Raw genomic sequence first — 15,108 nt, 5'->3', positions numbered from 1 at the left:
ACCTTGGGCTTGACCTTCAGCACTTGCCCTCTGCTGCCCTTGGCACTTTATTCATCTCAGCAGGAGGAAATGGTTCTCTTCATCTCTGAGCCAGGGGGTCCTTATTCGTGCTCTGACCCAGGCCCCATTCCCTGTCCCCGCAGTGGTGGTAGCAGGTGCGTGCTGGTCTCTCTCTCACCATTTCATCTGAAACTCCTCTAACTCTTACAGTCTCAGGCTGTGCATACCTTGAGCTCAGGCTCATTACCACAGAATGTCCAGAGAGTTGAAGTAGGAGCAGAGAGACAGCATCCCCAGCTGGGGCCCAGACGGCGGCACAGTTTGTGACCTGCTACAGAGCAAGGACTCCTTCTCCATCCCTCACCCGGCAGCGTCCCCCCAAACCCCTCCACCCTCCAGCTCTCGGAGGGCCTTGGAGAGTCTGACTGGGTTTGGCTTTTGCACACCTCCATACTCCGGGGCCTGGCAGGCCAGGCTCCTCTCCTGCGGTGCTTGTTGCTAATAGAGATGCCCAGACACCCCTCCCCTGGTGTTCTGATATGGTGGGTGGATGGGAGGACCCCCACTGGCATGGGAGGACCGCGCCAATGCACGGTCAGATTGGGGGTCTCTGTGAGGACCCTGTGGCTCCCCCTCACCGTGAGGCAGCTCTCCCTTTCCTGGAGGGGGGCTGCTGCCCGTGGGGCCGGGAGGCTCCCCATGGACTTCACTGTGCACCCCAGTCCACCATCCCCAAGTGGCCAGTTTCCCAGACCTTCAGTCTTCACGTTTCTCTCAGCAGTTAATCAGTGTTCTCTCCTGCCGGCCCCAGCCGTCTCCTCTCTGACTTGATCTCCTTACCCTGAGACTCATAATAGAGTTGCTCCAACCCGATTCCGTCAAGGGCCTGCTCGTTGTGATGTGAGCCTCATTCATACTTCGCATCCTCTGGCCCGGCCTCGCCTGTTGTCCCCTAGCCACCACGGGCGGTTTTTCCCTCAGGACGTGTGTGGCCCTTTTCCTGAGGCTCCATTTCCTGTACCCTGCCGATCACCGCGTCTCCGGATCTCAGCAGACAGCCCTGGACGGGGCACGAAGAGCTACAGAGACCTCTCCTCTTGTCCTCCGTTAGACCCTCTTTGAGCTCTTCGATGTCCCCAGACAGGGAGTCCCAAGTCCAACAAACTGGGACTTGCTCCAAAGCCCAGTGGTCAGTCCAGCGTCGCGGTAGACTCTTCACCGGGTCTCAGGGAGATGTTGAGATGTTGCTGATGTTGAGGGCTGGTCCCGGGAACGAGCTCCTTCCTGGCAGAGCAGCCGTGCTTTCCTAGAGGGCAGGGTCTTCTGGGCAGTGGAGGGCCTATGACCCCCGTCTGTGACCCATGGCTCTTCCCCACACAGTCACCACCAGTCAGCACTCGTCCTACAAGTCCAAGTCCTCCAGCAACGTGACCTCCACCAGCGGTCACTCTTCAGGGAGCTCGTCCGGAGCCATCGCCTACCGGCAGCAGCGGCCAGGCCCGCATTTCCAGCAGCAACAGCCTCTCAATCTCAGCCAGGTGAGTGCCGCCCGGCCCTGGCCTGCAAGTCATCTGGGATCACCGCAGTCCCCTCCGGCCTCAGCTGCCCAGCAGGTGGCCGTGGCTCAGTGGGCCGCATTCCCCTGGCGGCCGGATGGGTCCCGAGGGACCTCTGCCTTCTTGCCACCATGGGTGACACTGGGGGAAGTACGTCTCCCTGGGTCCCAGAGAGCCAGCCCCGAGTACAGTCAGTTGTCTTGTGTCACAGAGCACTCAGTGGCATGGTGTCAGAGCCTTACAGCAGGATGGCCCCCAGCTCGCCCTCCCAGCCAGGCAGAGGCTAACACACTGCGTCCTGGCCCCATCAGACCAGGATGCCTGGGGAGGACCTTCAGGCTGACAACGGCGGGCTAACTGGCCCATTGCCGTGAGGGAGACCAGGCCACACATGGGGAACCCCAAGTGGAGGGCAGAGAGGACTCGGAGACAGTGGGTGGCGTTGAGGGGGAATTACACGTGAGCAGAGTCTCCACGGCACAGCTGCCCGTGCGCGCGCAGGGTCTGCGTCTCGTCTGACCCACAGAGTGGCCTCGGGGACCTGCTCCACAGGAGCCACGGAAGTGAAGTCAATGGGGAGTTTGTGTTCCAAAACCCCTTGTCCAAAGGGGTGCGCTTGCTAAACTGAGGGCACGTGTCTGTGTCGTCAGGACCCTGGGTCTCTGGAAGAGAGGCTCTTCCCACAGCAGAGTTCCCAAGAGCCTGGGACTTCAGGGAACAAGATTTCCCGGTGAGGGAGGAAGCAGCTGCGGCTCAGAGGTTCCTCTGACACTTCCCAGCCAGAGGAGGCCATTAGGAGACATCCTGTCTCCTCTTACCTCCTCAGGCTGGCTTGGTCTGTGTGTCATCCAGCCGGGGACTTTGGGGACTCGGGGGACTCGGGAAAGCGTTCCTTTCTCAGGCCAGGCTGATGTTGCTTTCCCAGCCTACAAGAGAGGCATCTTCCCTCACTCCTGTGGCTTCTGGCCTCCCCTCCTGTCCTCCCCCTCCTCCCCACTCCCCTGTCTTCCCCTGCCACCTGCCACCTCCCCTTCCTCCCCTTCCTCTCTTACCCCTTCTCACTTCTCTCTCTCTCCCTCCTCCCTCTCCACTTCTCCCTCCTCCCTCCCTCCTCTTCCTCTGCCTCCCCGCTCCCCTCTTCCCTTCTCTCTCTCTTCCTCCTCTCCATCCTCCCTCCCACTTCTCCCTCCTCCCCTTCCTGTCCTCGTGCTCCCCTGTCTCTCCTCCCGCGTGTCTGGCCCCCAATGCAGCCCTCTCCTGGTGCTTCTCCTTCTCCAGGCTCAGCAGCACATCACCGCAGAGCGCGCCGGGAGCCACCGCCGGCAGCAGGCCTACATCACCCCCACGATGGCTCAGGCCCCGTACTCCTTCCCGCACAACAGCCCCAGCCACGGCACTGTGCACCCCCACCTGGCCGCCGCAGCCGCAGCAGCCCACCTCCCCACCCAGCCCCACCTCTACACCTACACGGCACCCGCGGCCTTGGGCTCCACTGGCACCGTGGCCCACCTGGTGGCCTCCCAAGGCTCGGCACGCCACACCGTGCAGCACACTGCCTACCCGGCCAGCATCGTCCACCAGGTCCCCGTGAGCATGGGCCCCCGGGTCCTGCCCTCGCCCACCATCCACCCGAGTCAGTATCCAGCCCAGTTTGCCCACCAGACCTACATCAGCGCCTCTCCAGCCTCCACCGTCTACACTGGATACCCACTGAGCCCCGCCAAGGTCAACCAGTACCCTTACATATAAACACTGGAAGGGGAGGGGAGGGGAGGGGGGATGGCCAGAGGGGAGGAGGGCGGAGGGGCAAGGGGGAGCTGGGCTTTTTATACTGAAGATGCGGCACACAAACAATGCAACGGGGCAGGGGGGGCAGGGGGCAGGGACGGATACAAATGAAACTTGAACTAGGAGGTGGGGGACTTAGAGCAGAGAAGAGAACATTTTAAAAAAGAAGGGATTGAGGAAGGGGAATTCTATGCTTTTTATTTTAAAAAAAAAGAAAAAGAAAAAAAAGAAAGCATCAGTAACAAAGAACACAGCTCACGAACCCATTCTGCACCAAGCTGGAGAGGAGAAGAGAGCGACGGAAGATTCTGGAAGGGGGGGGGGGCCCAGTTTTTGAAAGAACTTTATCTATGAACTTCTCAAAGATTATTTTCATATGGCGGCAAGTGACATTTAAGAATTTGCTGTCGGGGACACCTGATATGGAAATCCAATAGATTTTTAATGATGGAACATAAGAATTAGGGATTTTTCCAGAACTCTGAAGGGTCAGCAGCCCTCTAGAAGGTCAGGCCGTGGCCTGAGGAGGCTGATATTGCGGGGAGTGGTTGCGTGGGGTTGGCCAAGCCCAGTTGTGGTTCGTGTGTCAGGACTGATTGGGGTAGGGGTGGCCAGGCCGAAGGACGCCTCCCCACCGCAAGGAGGGCATATTTCTCTTCCGGAGCACTCTGGATAAATCCCTAAGCAATGCTACTCCTCCAGTGTCATTATAATTGTGTGTTGCAAACTTTAGGGTTTTTCTTTTTTTTTTTCCTTTCCTGAAGGTTTATTTTCTCTTTGAACCAATCCCTAGTCACGTAGCATAGGACTAGCGGTCGTCGCCGACACCCTGGTAGAATGTAGCAGTCAGCACCCCCGTTTTCTACTTTGTGTTCAACTCCAGTGATACCAATAGACTATTCCTCAACGTAATTGCACAAAAAAAAAAAAAAAAAAAAAGTGATAGAACATAGGCATGTAAGCAGTGTGGTGGTCCAGGTGTGTGAGCGTGGGCGAGTGTGTGCGGGTGTGAGCGCGGATGCCGCCCTCCCCGTGTGTCCCTCGGCGCCGCCATCACGGCTCTCGCATCCTGGGTTTGACACCGGTCCCTCCTAGTGCCTTACCGACCCACAGACGCGGGGTGAGGGGGATTCCGCGGTACTCCAAGACGCGCACTGAGGCGAGTCCCGTCAGCTCAGCTCTTCTCTCGTGCTGTTGCAGCATTTTACTCTGGTCTTTCCTTGTTTTCTTTTCTTTTTACTTTAATTTAATTTAAGTTAATTTTGATACCTGTTGTCTTTTTTGAGCTGTCTGCTAGCAGGGGGGTGTCGGGGAGTCGACAGGAGCAGGGGGCAGGATGGGCAGGTGCCCCCGGGAGCTTAAGAGAGGTGTGGGAGATGGGTGGGTGGGTGGACCAACCTTGACTTTTACTTTGGAGACCGAGAGCACGAGAGACTCCCCACCCTGCACCTCCCCCCACTCTGCCTCGTTTTGCTTGGGGGGCCCAGCTCTTACCCTTTGTGGGGGCAGAGGTCCCCCCGTGTTGTCGGAATGTTGGCCTTGCCAGGTGGCTGCCTCCTTCCTGATACGGAAGCCCAGGGGAGAGGAGGCCACCTGCCACCTCCGGGCGTGGCACAGCCTTCCTGCTGTCTGTGAGGTGGAGCCCGCCCCAGGCCCTCACCCCGACCCCACACTCTTGCACACCTCTGTCCTCTCATCGCGCCGACTGCATATTGCTCTCCCAGTTCTGCTGGATCCTTCCCTCGTAGACAACCATCAACCTTTGTTTGCTGCTGCATCTTTCCTCACGTTGCCAGGCCTGCCCAAGACTCGACTTCGTTTTTGGTGTTAGAGGGGTCTGGTGGGCAGAAGGTCAGAGAGACGTTTATGAGGGTGACGAGTGGGTCTTACACTGCACTTTGGAACACTCCCACAGGCGCTTAAGTTTCCAAAGAAATTTGCCCCTTGCCCTCTTTGTACCATTGATACATTCTGGAAGTTTTCTCAGGCTTTGAACACTGCCGGGGGGGGGGGGGGGATATCTCTATTCATAGCAAAATTACTCTGAGTACATGAATGTTGGGAGACTCTCATCTTAGATGGGGCTTAAAAGGGTGGCCCTAATTGTCTGATTCTTGATACTGAGTCCTAACTGATCCCAAAGCCGAGTCTCCAAGGTGCAAAGAGATGGCTCCCAGTTGGGGCAATTTGACCTCCTGCTCCCTGCCCCCTGCCGTTTCCCACAACCATCTGCTGTGAACAATGGTTTTATCGTGATCACCTTAATTCGGTAACAAAGCCAGACCATCACCTTAGCTGTTAGCTGTGAAATAACTCTGGAAATTCCTCCTCCCCAACCATGAATTCTGCTCGTCTTTCAAAGAAATAGATCCCCGAACTGGAACCAGCTTAGTGCCGGCCTGAGGCCGGAAGGAAACACACCATGACCCACCGGAGGCACACGCTCGGGCAGCCCCCAGGCCCTGGCCAGTGAGCCTGCGAGAGGTTCGCCCCAGGGCAGGACACTCTCCTCGGGGACCCACCAACTGACCGATGGATGGATGCTCCTTTCCCGGGACATGGGGAAGGGCCATCTCCCTAAGACCAGTCCAGAGACAGTGGGGGAGAAAAGTCGTTGGAGGACACATGAGCCAGAGCCCTCTCAGAGCCAGCCTGGAAAACCGGCCTGTCCTGACTTGGCAGCAGCCAGATGGCAGCAGAGCCCCGTCCCGTCTCCTCCTGACCAGCGACAGAAGTCTTGGCTGCACGTGAGACCGCATCGGCCTTGCTGGGTGGCATCCGGGTCCCCTCATATAGCTGACTCCCAGCCCTTCCTAGATCTGATCTCCTCTGGGAAAAGACAACGTAGCCTTCCATTTGAAAGAAAATTTCTTTGTCGACTTAAGTTGGAAGTCTCATTCTTTCACCTGAGATTTTCTTTGTTTTCTTCCAGATCAGGAATGAACGTTCCATGCTGCTCCTAAAGATAATATTATTGTCCTAATTGTTCTGATTATCTCCACTGTAATTTTTATCAAGATCATCATGTTGATATTTTAGCTGGGGTTTTAAATGCACATTTATTCCCAGTATCTTCGTGTTTTCTCTGTAATATTTAAACTTATTATATCTGTGAGTGTATGAGTAGGCAGGAAGGACACGCAGTGTCCAGTTTTGTTAAACAAAACAAAAGACAAAAAGGAAAGATCCAGGAATTAGGAAAATTGTTTCTGTCCTCTCTAGTCCACAAAGAGCTATTAAGAAAGATCCTCCACAGAACAAAAGTTGGAAGAGGAATCAAGACCTTTTCTGTGCACAGGCCAGACTGGACTCTTGACAACACAATTACCATCGACGCCGTACTCTCCCAGAGTCGCAGTGGCTTGGGCAGAGTTGTGAGGCGGCACCTCCAGGGCCCGGCCCTCAGCTGTGGCTCTTTCCCACATTCCCTGTGCTCTCGTGTGCTTCTAGAATCCGCTAACTAGATTCTTGGCCTGCTTCACATCTGATACTGACCTGTCATGCAAAAGATAAGCCCTTCTGCCCAGGGCTGCCCCACATGTCCCTTTCCCATCAGTGTCCCGGAGGTGTGGCTCTTACCTCCTTCAGTGCAGACAAGGTGGTCTCCTCCTAGAAGCCACTGGCTAGAATGAGCGGATGTAAGGGTGCTAGGCAGGTGGTACCTTGCGCCTCACTCCCCTCCTCCCACTCACCAACCATACTGCCCACTTCTCCAATCTCTTCCCCCTTACCCCTCCCGCCCCCAGTACCTCTTCTCGGCGTGCAATTCTAGGGACAAAACTAGGAGCCGAAAAAAGGTGGAGGGATGGTAAGAGGCCAGAGGAGCACTGACAAAGTCAAGCAGCTCCTCCAACACCGGCAGGCAGGGCCTCCGGAAAGCGTCGGCCCGCAGAGGAGCACAGCAGGGCCTCAAAGCCATCCCTTTGGTGCACTATACCTAGTTTGTGATGGGCTTTTTAAAATTGGCTTGAGATGCCCACATACTGCCCACCCAACCCAGAAATACAGGCCTTAGGTTGAACTGTTGGTTTTACTGAGGCTTACCAAGGCTGAGGTCAGGCCGTGCCCAGCCCTGGTGCTGACCGGCAAACAGGAGTGCATCCCCCCCTTGTCCCCCAGCACCCTCCTCTTCGGGTCCCCAGCACAGAGCTGCAGAATCAAAAGACCCCCGTGTGCGAGGCCAGCCCCCTCGTGCCCTCCGTAGCACTTGCCCGGATCTCCCGTACCTTCCTCCAGGCTCTGAGTCACCCCAGCAAATCGGATGAACCAAAGCCTGCCCATCCCTAGGACCAAGCTCTCTAAAGTAGAGGGATGCCAACCTCGTCCTTGAGACCATAAAATGACCTAGAACATCACCTGTTCTTCAACCACCTCTAGTTGAAGAGGCATAGCAAAGCGGAAGAGGGGAAGGTTGGGAAGGACAGGTCAAGGAGAACCATGTAGCTGTCTGTAGCCTCAGGAAGTCGGGGGGATGTGCTTCTGCCCCAGGGGTTCTCGCTGATGCGTCTGGGCGTGCACATCCATGTTTCTGCACTTAGTGCCTCGTTCGTGGCGTTCTGGCTGTTTCCAAGGGAAGGTGAGCAGGCTGACCGGTGGGAGAGTCTGAGGCTTGATGCCAGTTAAAACTGTGAAGTGGTGCATGTGGTTGATCGCGTTCAGAGGGCGAGGAAGGGTTGAGGCGAACCAGCGGCTGTCTCCTGGACCGAAGCTGCGTTCTGGCCTTACTGGCGGTGAGGGGCTTGCAGGCTGGGGAAGCCAGCTGGCCTTGCACTCTTCACCCTGGAAGAGTCAACCCGCCCGAACACCAGACTGTTGGATGTAAGGAAGGGAAGGGGAGATCAGCACAGCGGCCGAGAGGCTGCTTTCCCTCGACCAGATCTCTGGAAGGGCGAACACTCATTTTTGAACAAGCTTATGGTGGAGGATTTGGGTTGTGTGAGTGTGTGTGCGTGAGTGGAGCAGACTTTCTTGGAAACTGGAGGAAGGAGATGAGGAGGCTTAAGGAGTTACTGCTGACGGGCTGTGGTCGGTGAAGCGAGGTGTGTCCGTGAGCTGGCCCCAGCTTTCATCCCAGGCCCTCTCGGGTGCTGGGACCAGGGGTCGGGAAGTGGGGCCCCCGCTGGCCTGCCCAGGAGCTGCTAGGACAGATCACAGAAAGAAGATAACGAGGTGCTCTCAGGTAGCAGAGGGAATTCAGCAGGGAGGCGAGGACCCTTCCGCAGGCCTGGCCTGGGACTTCACGACACTAGCGTGAGCCATTTTGCCAGGAAGCGTTCCGGCCCCGGAAGCACTTTGCATGCTGCTCTGGCTCTGCTGTGTCTCGCCAGTTTCGGATGGGGAAGCCTCAAAACTGAACAGGCCAGAGCTGTCCTTAACAAATTGGAAAGGAAGGTGTAACTGTTCCTTTCTTTAGCCAAAGAACCCTTCTCAAAGACACCTCCAGATAGGGACAAAATGGCATTCCTCTTTCCTTTCCGGGCAATAATGACATCGTCAGCGATGCGATTCCACGTGTCTCTCTTTGACCTCTCTCCTGACTTGTATTTATTTATTATTATTATTGCATTGATTTCAAACTGCATTCATCTTTTAAGAGAAGTGGAGATCAGTAACCCTACATGCTGCTGCTTGGGGAAGCTGGAGGCACCGCGCGAACACTTGGGCTTGACTGATGGCGCGTTGTCCCAGAGACTGACTGAAGCTCGGGGGGTCGGGTGCACGCGGGGCTGCGCTGGGCGTGTCAGTGCTTTCCCACTTTGATGCCTTAGGACTCTCCCTCCTAATCTCCACAGACTAGACTCTGTCAAATCCCAGTCGGGCTGCTAGAGAATGGAAGATGGCAAAACGACCCTTAAACGCAATAGAAACCTTCCCAAGGCTTTTGGCACCCTTGCACCCCAGGATGGCCCAAGCCAGTAGCAGTCCATCACATCTCTCTCGCAGCTTCCAGAAGTTCAGGAGAGCCAGCTCCAAGCCAGTCGCCCCTGTGAGATGTGGTGAGCGTTTACAGAGAAGTGACCCTCCTGCAGAGGATGCTTTGTCAGAGATCTTCCTCATTCCCCACAGGTCTCTGAGGGCCCCTACCCTAGACGGCTGCACTGGAGCCACGTGTTGGCTGTCGCCCGTTTGCTAAAAGGTGCAGTGTCCCTCCAGGAAGTTGGAGGCAGCATTTGCTCAATGCTTCCAGTGTGCAGGGCCCCAGGCCAAGCCCCGGATGAGCTTATCGCATGGGCCCCTCATGGACGCCCTCTTTACCCATAGGAAGCAACGCTCTGAGAAAGCACGCGTTAAAGGAAAGGAAATACGACGGTGGTCCAAAATCTCCCAAGTTTCTAGTGAAATTTGTGTTCATCAGGACTTCACTGAGATACCATTTTGTTCCACTTTTTTAATTAACAGCAATGAGTGGCTTCATGCCTTCTGACAAACCATCTAATGATACTTCTGTTTACCGTGTGCCAAACACTGTGCTCAAAACTGCTCACTGGTTACCTTGTTTTGTTTAGTCTCCATAATAACGGTGTGAAAGGGGCCCCATTTGTCCCTTTCCAGGTGAGGCATGTGGCTTGGAGAGCTGGTGACATGACCAGGGTCACACGGCTGGTGAGGGAGCAGGCCTTGAACCTGGGTCTGCCCAGCTCCAGAACTGAGCTCGCAGCCACCAGCCTCCTCGGCCACCTCCTCTGTGTGTGTGTGTGTGTGTGTGTGTGTGTGTGTGTGTGGTGTGTGTGTGTGTAGTGTGTGTGTAGTGTGTGTGGAAAGAAAAGCCTTGAAGGAATGTCGCCCCTCCCCATCCCTGCCTCATGCGAGCGACCCAGCAGAAGGTCTGAATGAGAGGAAGCCCTGACTTGGATGCAAGCAGAAGGGGCAGAATCCGTTTTACTTTTAGAGAAAATCTTAGGGGCGTTTCTTTTGATTCACAGTAGAATTCATTTCCGATTCCTTTCCAGTGTACCAACTAGCTTTAGTAGTGCTGCTACAACAAACTTAGGAGTGAAGAAAAAAAGTGTTCTTTTCTTCTTTTAAAAAAAATAATAAATTTTTTCTTGCTTATAGTTAATTCTAGAAAGGCAATACTAAAGGTATATATTTTTTTTAAAATACTATTTTTTACTGCACTGATAAATATCATGACAACTCTGGTCTCTATAATCGATCCACTCTTCAGCTCTGGGTAGAACCAGATGCGGGATTCACACCAAATCTGTAAATACCGTGTGTGGGTCTGGTGTCCAGGAACTTTTTTCTTTGTGTTAAAAAAAAAGAGAGAGAGAGAGAGAGAAGGAGAAAAACCAAGATGACTCTTAGAGGAACCAGATAAGGGTTTCTTTGGAGATACTCTTCTCAAAGAAATGGAGAGAACGGTCATGTAAACAGAAAAATCAGCCAGCTTTTAGGGTATAAAGAAGGAGAGTCTCTTGCCGCAGTATGAGATTAATAGTAATGCAGAAGCATTTTTAATTTGGTTGAAAGTGATAAAAATTTAGAAATGCTTTATGATGAGATTTTTAATTTTTTAGAAAACTATTACCATGTGTTATGAAACATCTCCTCAGTTGTGTTGGGTGGGTTTTTGTTTCTTTTTTATTTAAAAACAAAAAAAAAAAACAAAAAAAAAAAAAAAACAAAAAAAAACTTCTCTATTGACTGGCTCCAGGCTTGTTTGCCTAAATTCTTAGGTAGTTTACACGAGTTCTAGAACCTTCTAGAACTTTGACTCCATTGGAAGCAAACCCAGCTCATCAGAATTTGAGATCCTGGTTGGTTTCAATAGGTATTCTGGAATTCTGACAGAACACCTAAAGATTTTTTTTAAGGAAGGTTTTAGATACATTATCTTACACAAACTGTGACCTAATGGCAATAATTACCTCAAATGTGGGCATTCATCCTGGTTTTAGCCTTTTTTGAAATCATGTAGCCAGCTTGATCTTGGGATTTAAAAGACTATGAACTCTGTGTGGGCTGAAAATAATGATTAATGCACACCCTGGTCATTGTTGCTTAAGTGAATTCTGAAAATAGCTGATCTTTACATCAAAAATTAAACCAAGGAAGAGATTATTCTTTGTGTGTTGTAATGAAATGTGATATTCAAATGCACATGTTAAGTATATATGTTTTTAGCTACTGTAAAATGCTGTTAGCCTTCTAAGATATCAAGAGAGCCACATTTTAAATGCGTAAACTAAGTAATTGACTGTGGATACTTAAGCATATTTCTGGCTACGTTTTATAGTTAAAGTGTTTTATAGTTTACATTTGAACTGGTACTTTTTAAAGAAAATTTCTGTTTCTAACTGACATCTTCAGACCCCAGCAATCGCCTCTTTAGTTGGAGGCCATGCCCCTCCAAGGCAGGTGTTTTCTACCCGTACCATTGTGTAGCCCAACACGAGCGTTTCCCTCCACGTTACTTACTGGTTTCCATGTGAACGCGAGAGAATGTGAAAGATTTCTGGATTGAGTGGGAAGGGGGTGAGTCCGTAGCCTGGGCCAGATGTGAAGACCTCATGCCTTGTATCAATGCTTGTCTCCAAAGAGGCCTTCTCTTTGACATCCTGGAAGAGGCAGAGAGAACAGATACCCGGTTTGTTGATTTTTGTCTTGATCTGAGTGTTTAATTTCTGTTGATCCACTGACTTCCAGTCACCAGGCAGTAAAAGACACTGGGATTTAGGCGGCCCTGAAGGTACAGCTGCTATTTCTGGGCCCCTGGCAATATTCTGATCGGTGTTTTGCAAGGGGAGCCGCCCCTCTGCCCACATACTTCGGCTGGGCTTTCCACATACCTGCTGTCACTCATTCCTTTTCTCCTTTAAAACAAAATAAATGCAGAAGGATGTGTTTACTTTTTACTCTTTGTCAAACTCAGATTTGAAGCCGAGGTCGGTGGGAGAGGGGACACTAGATTCCTCCCTCCAGACTATTAAGTGCTGCTGAGCAGGGGACAGGCTGGGGAACCAAGGGGCAGCTGGGGGAGGAGTGTGGGTCATTGAGACCCTCGAAGTAGAGATGGTCCCTGTGACACTTCAGAGAGTGGGCTCCACTGTCTCCTAGGAACAACCTAGAACATGCTGGTTCCCCTAAGAGTTTTAGTTTGTTTCTTGTTTTCTCTCCTACCACAACCCAAGTGCAGAGGACCTGCTGTGATAAAGGGCATTCCGTTAGCAGATAAGACTTTGCGAACTGCAGGACGCCTGGGACCAGGGAACTGTTTGTGTGTGTTCATTTGAATGCATTCGCGTTCTCCCTGTGACCCCTGTGGACCGTACATTCTCATGACTGACAGGTTCTTGTAAGAAACATTAGGGTAAAAAAAAATTTTTTTTTTTAAATCTCACTCTTCCTAATAATACTCCTGCTTTCCCTCCTTTTGGTCTTTTCCTTTGCTTGAAACTCATCAAATTAATTTTATGTCATTGTCTTTGGGGCTTAACCATATGTTTAAAAACTAGAAGCATAGAAATTAGCTTCGAAAAAAAAAGGACGCTGCATCTGAAACTGGCTCCTTCTAGTGTCCTTTGAACTGCTCCACACAGATCTCTCCTGGTGTGGCCTCCCTACTCCTTGTCCGGGTCAGTGTCTCCGGGGCCACCCCCACACACCCCCTGCTGCCACCACAGCCCCCCACGCAGGCATCTAGGACTCCCAGGATGCTCTCAAGAGCCAGGAAGAAGGACCCACTTGGCCTCGTGAGCGGTGGTCTTGCCTCCCTGTTAGATACTCACTTGCTTGGTGGAAGGGGCAATGGATTTATCATTATGATTATCATTATTATTAATTATTAATATTATTATTATTATTATTATTTTAATAGTTTTCGGCTCAGGTTATAAGAAAGAACTTGGGAAGTGGAAAGTGACTTGACCATGCCCATCCTTTGTAGCTTTCTGTGACTTCTGAATGGAACACGAAGCGGCCCCCACCCCACTCGCCTCTCCTCACTTCCAAGCAGCCCCCCCCCCCCCCCCGTGGGCGCTGCCTCTGCCTCCGGGTCTCCCCCCCACCCTTCCACGCTCCCTCTCACTTTTGTGTTACTGCTCATTTAAAGCTGTCTTCCGTGGCTTTTCCAGGGCACAATCATTTCTGGCCCCCAAAGCATCTCCTCATCCTCTTTGTGTGCGTTTTGTAACCAAATGAAGTAGACCAGAAAGTCCTACTTTGGGGCAGGAGACTTTGTAGTTTAGTAGAACCACTGTGTAGAGATAGATGGTGATATATATGTTAGTGTATATATATATCAAACCAAATTTCTGATAGGACGAGTATAGCTTTACGGATGAGGAGGAAGAGGAGCTTTCAGAAGTCAGGCAGCGATGGCGTCGTCCACGAGCCGGGGGGCCGGCCCCAGGCTGCCCCTTCCCCAGGTGGGCCCGAGGCCTGGTGCGGGGTTCTCGTCACCCACCTCACCACAGCAGAGGCAGGTGGCCCTGAGGGGGGCCGCCACTCTCTCTGGGTCCCCAGCCTCCAGGGCACAGATGAGTGAGGGGGGGGCAGCATATCAGAACGACTGGAATTTTCCATCCCATTTTGTGTTGACCATATGTAATGAGCTGCAGCCTCTGATACGATATCACGTTTCCAAGAGCGGGATCCATTAGAGTGGAAAGAGAACAGATCTGTAGAAATGTTTACCTTTCAACTGCCCATGAGTTCCGGACACTGGATAGAAAGACTCACTCCCCAGAATGAGAGCCGGGAAGAGGAGACCCGGTGGTGATTGGTCAACAGTCCAAGGAACACGGCTCCCTCCCCAAGGTCACCTTGCCTATATCTTCCTCCACCAGGTCATCTCAGCTCAATAGCCCTATGAAAGCCCCGGTCTGTTGTGTTCCTTCACTGTACGGTTTCTGTAATGAAAAGTGTTAATCCATGTTAATCTTTGTGAAAATTATTGCGTGCAACAGTATTTTCTCGTGTACCTCTTTTTCCTATGTGAATTGTCCCTCTTTTCTTTTTTATTTATAAATGTCTACTTTTTTTAAAAAAGCAAACCAATGTGTTGTAGACCTCTATGTAACCTATTCCTTAGTCTCATATTATAGGTATGTTATAAGAATGGATATTTTACTTGGCTTTAGAATGTTTTACAAGAAAAATAATTCTTAACTGATCAAGTCCTTGCTACTAAAATGCTTGTGTTTTTCATCATGATGTCGTGTGCTTCTAAATTAATAATCATTTTCGTTGTAGAAAAATGGAGTGAATTTATATTAGTCTTGGAAACTAATAATAGCATTGTAAATTTATGAGATGATTTTAACAGAAAAAAATTATAGAAGAATATAGTTATTTTAATTGTAATATTACTAACTGTAGGGTGAGAAAGGGGGGTCCCGTTGTGGTGAACTATGTTATAGCTTGTTACTCACAGTTTCTTTTTGATCATTTTTTCGGTCTCTGAGGTGAAACGAGTTATTAATTAAAATTTGTAAACTCACATATGCATATTGTATATGTGTAGAAATGTAATCACACTTTGTCTTGGAATTACATTAAACTGTTTGGAATCACTGTAAACTTGGCCTGGCATGCTTATTTCTTCTAGAACCAGACTAGTTCTATAAGACTAAAGAGGTTCCTGGTCCAAGTAACACCGTTGGGGACTTAGCTAACCTTTCAGAAGTCCTTTAACCCTGAACGCTTTCATCACACAGCACCACACCTACGGTCGGCCGAGATGACCATGGAAGCCTGTAGAGAGAGGGCCTCCCGAGAGGCACCTGGTCCGTTGGGCAGTCGTCGCCACCAGCTGTTTCTA

The 15,108-nt window shown here is 51.5% G+C and overlaps 1 protein-coding gene across 4 annotated transcripts in view; it reads left to right on the top strand.

Moving 5' to 3' along the window:
• Positions 1–14,867, top strand: part of HIPK2 (homeodomain interacting protein kinase 2) — a 181,647-nt gene extending 166,780 nt beyond the window's left edge. For 2 of the 4 annotated variants that reach the window (XM_059172010.1, XM_059172009.1), the window contains exons 14-15: positions 1,381–1,538; positions 2,807–14,867. In XM_059172010.1, the coding sequence (XP_059027993.1) occupies positions 1,381–1,538; positions 2,807–3,391 (743 nt within the window). In that variant the 3' untranslated portion in view covers positions 3,392–14,867. The remainder of the gene's footprint in view (positions 1–1,380; positions 1,539–2,806) is intronic. The other 2 variants (XM_059172012.1, XM_059172011.1) reach the window with 1 other exon arrangement.
• Positions 14,868–15,108: the final 241 nt, after the last annotated feature.

This window comes from Mustela lutreola, chromosome 4, assembly GCF_030435805.1.
Source record: "Mustela lutreola isolate mMusLut2 chromosome 4, mMusLut2.pri, whole genome shotgun sequence".
Classification (NCBI taxonomy): Eukaryota; Metazoa; Chordata; class Mammalia; order Carnivora; family Mustelidae; genus Mustela; species Mustela lutreola.
The sequence above is the reverse complement of the archived record's forward strand: the minus strand, read 5'-3'. Positions and strand labels throughout refer to the sequence as shown.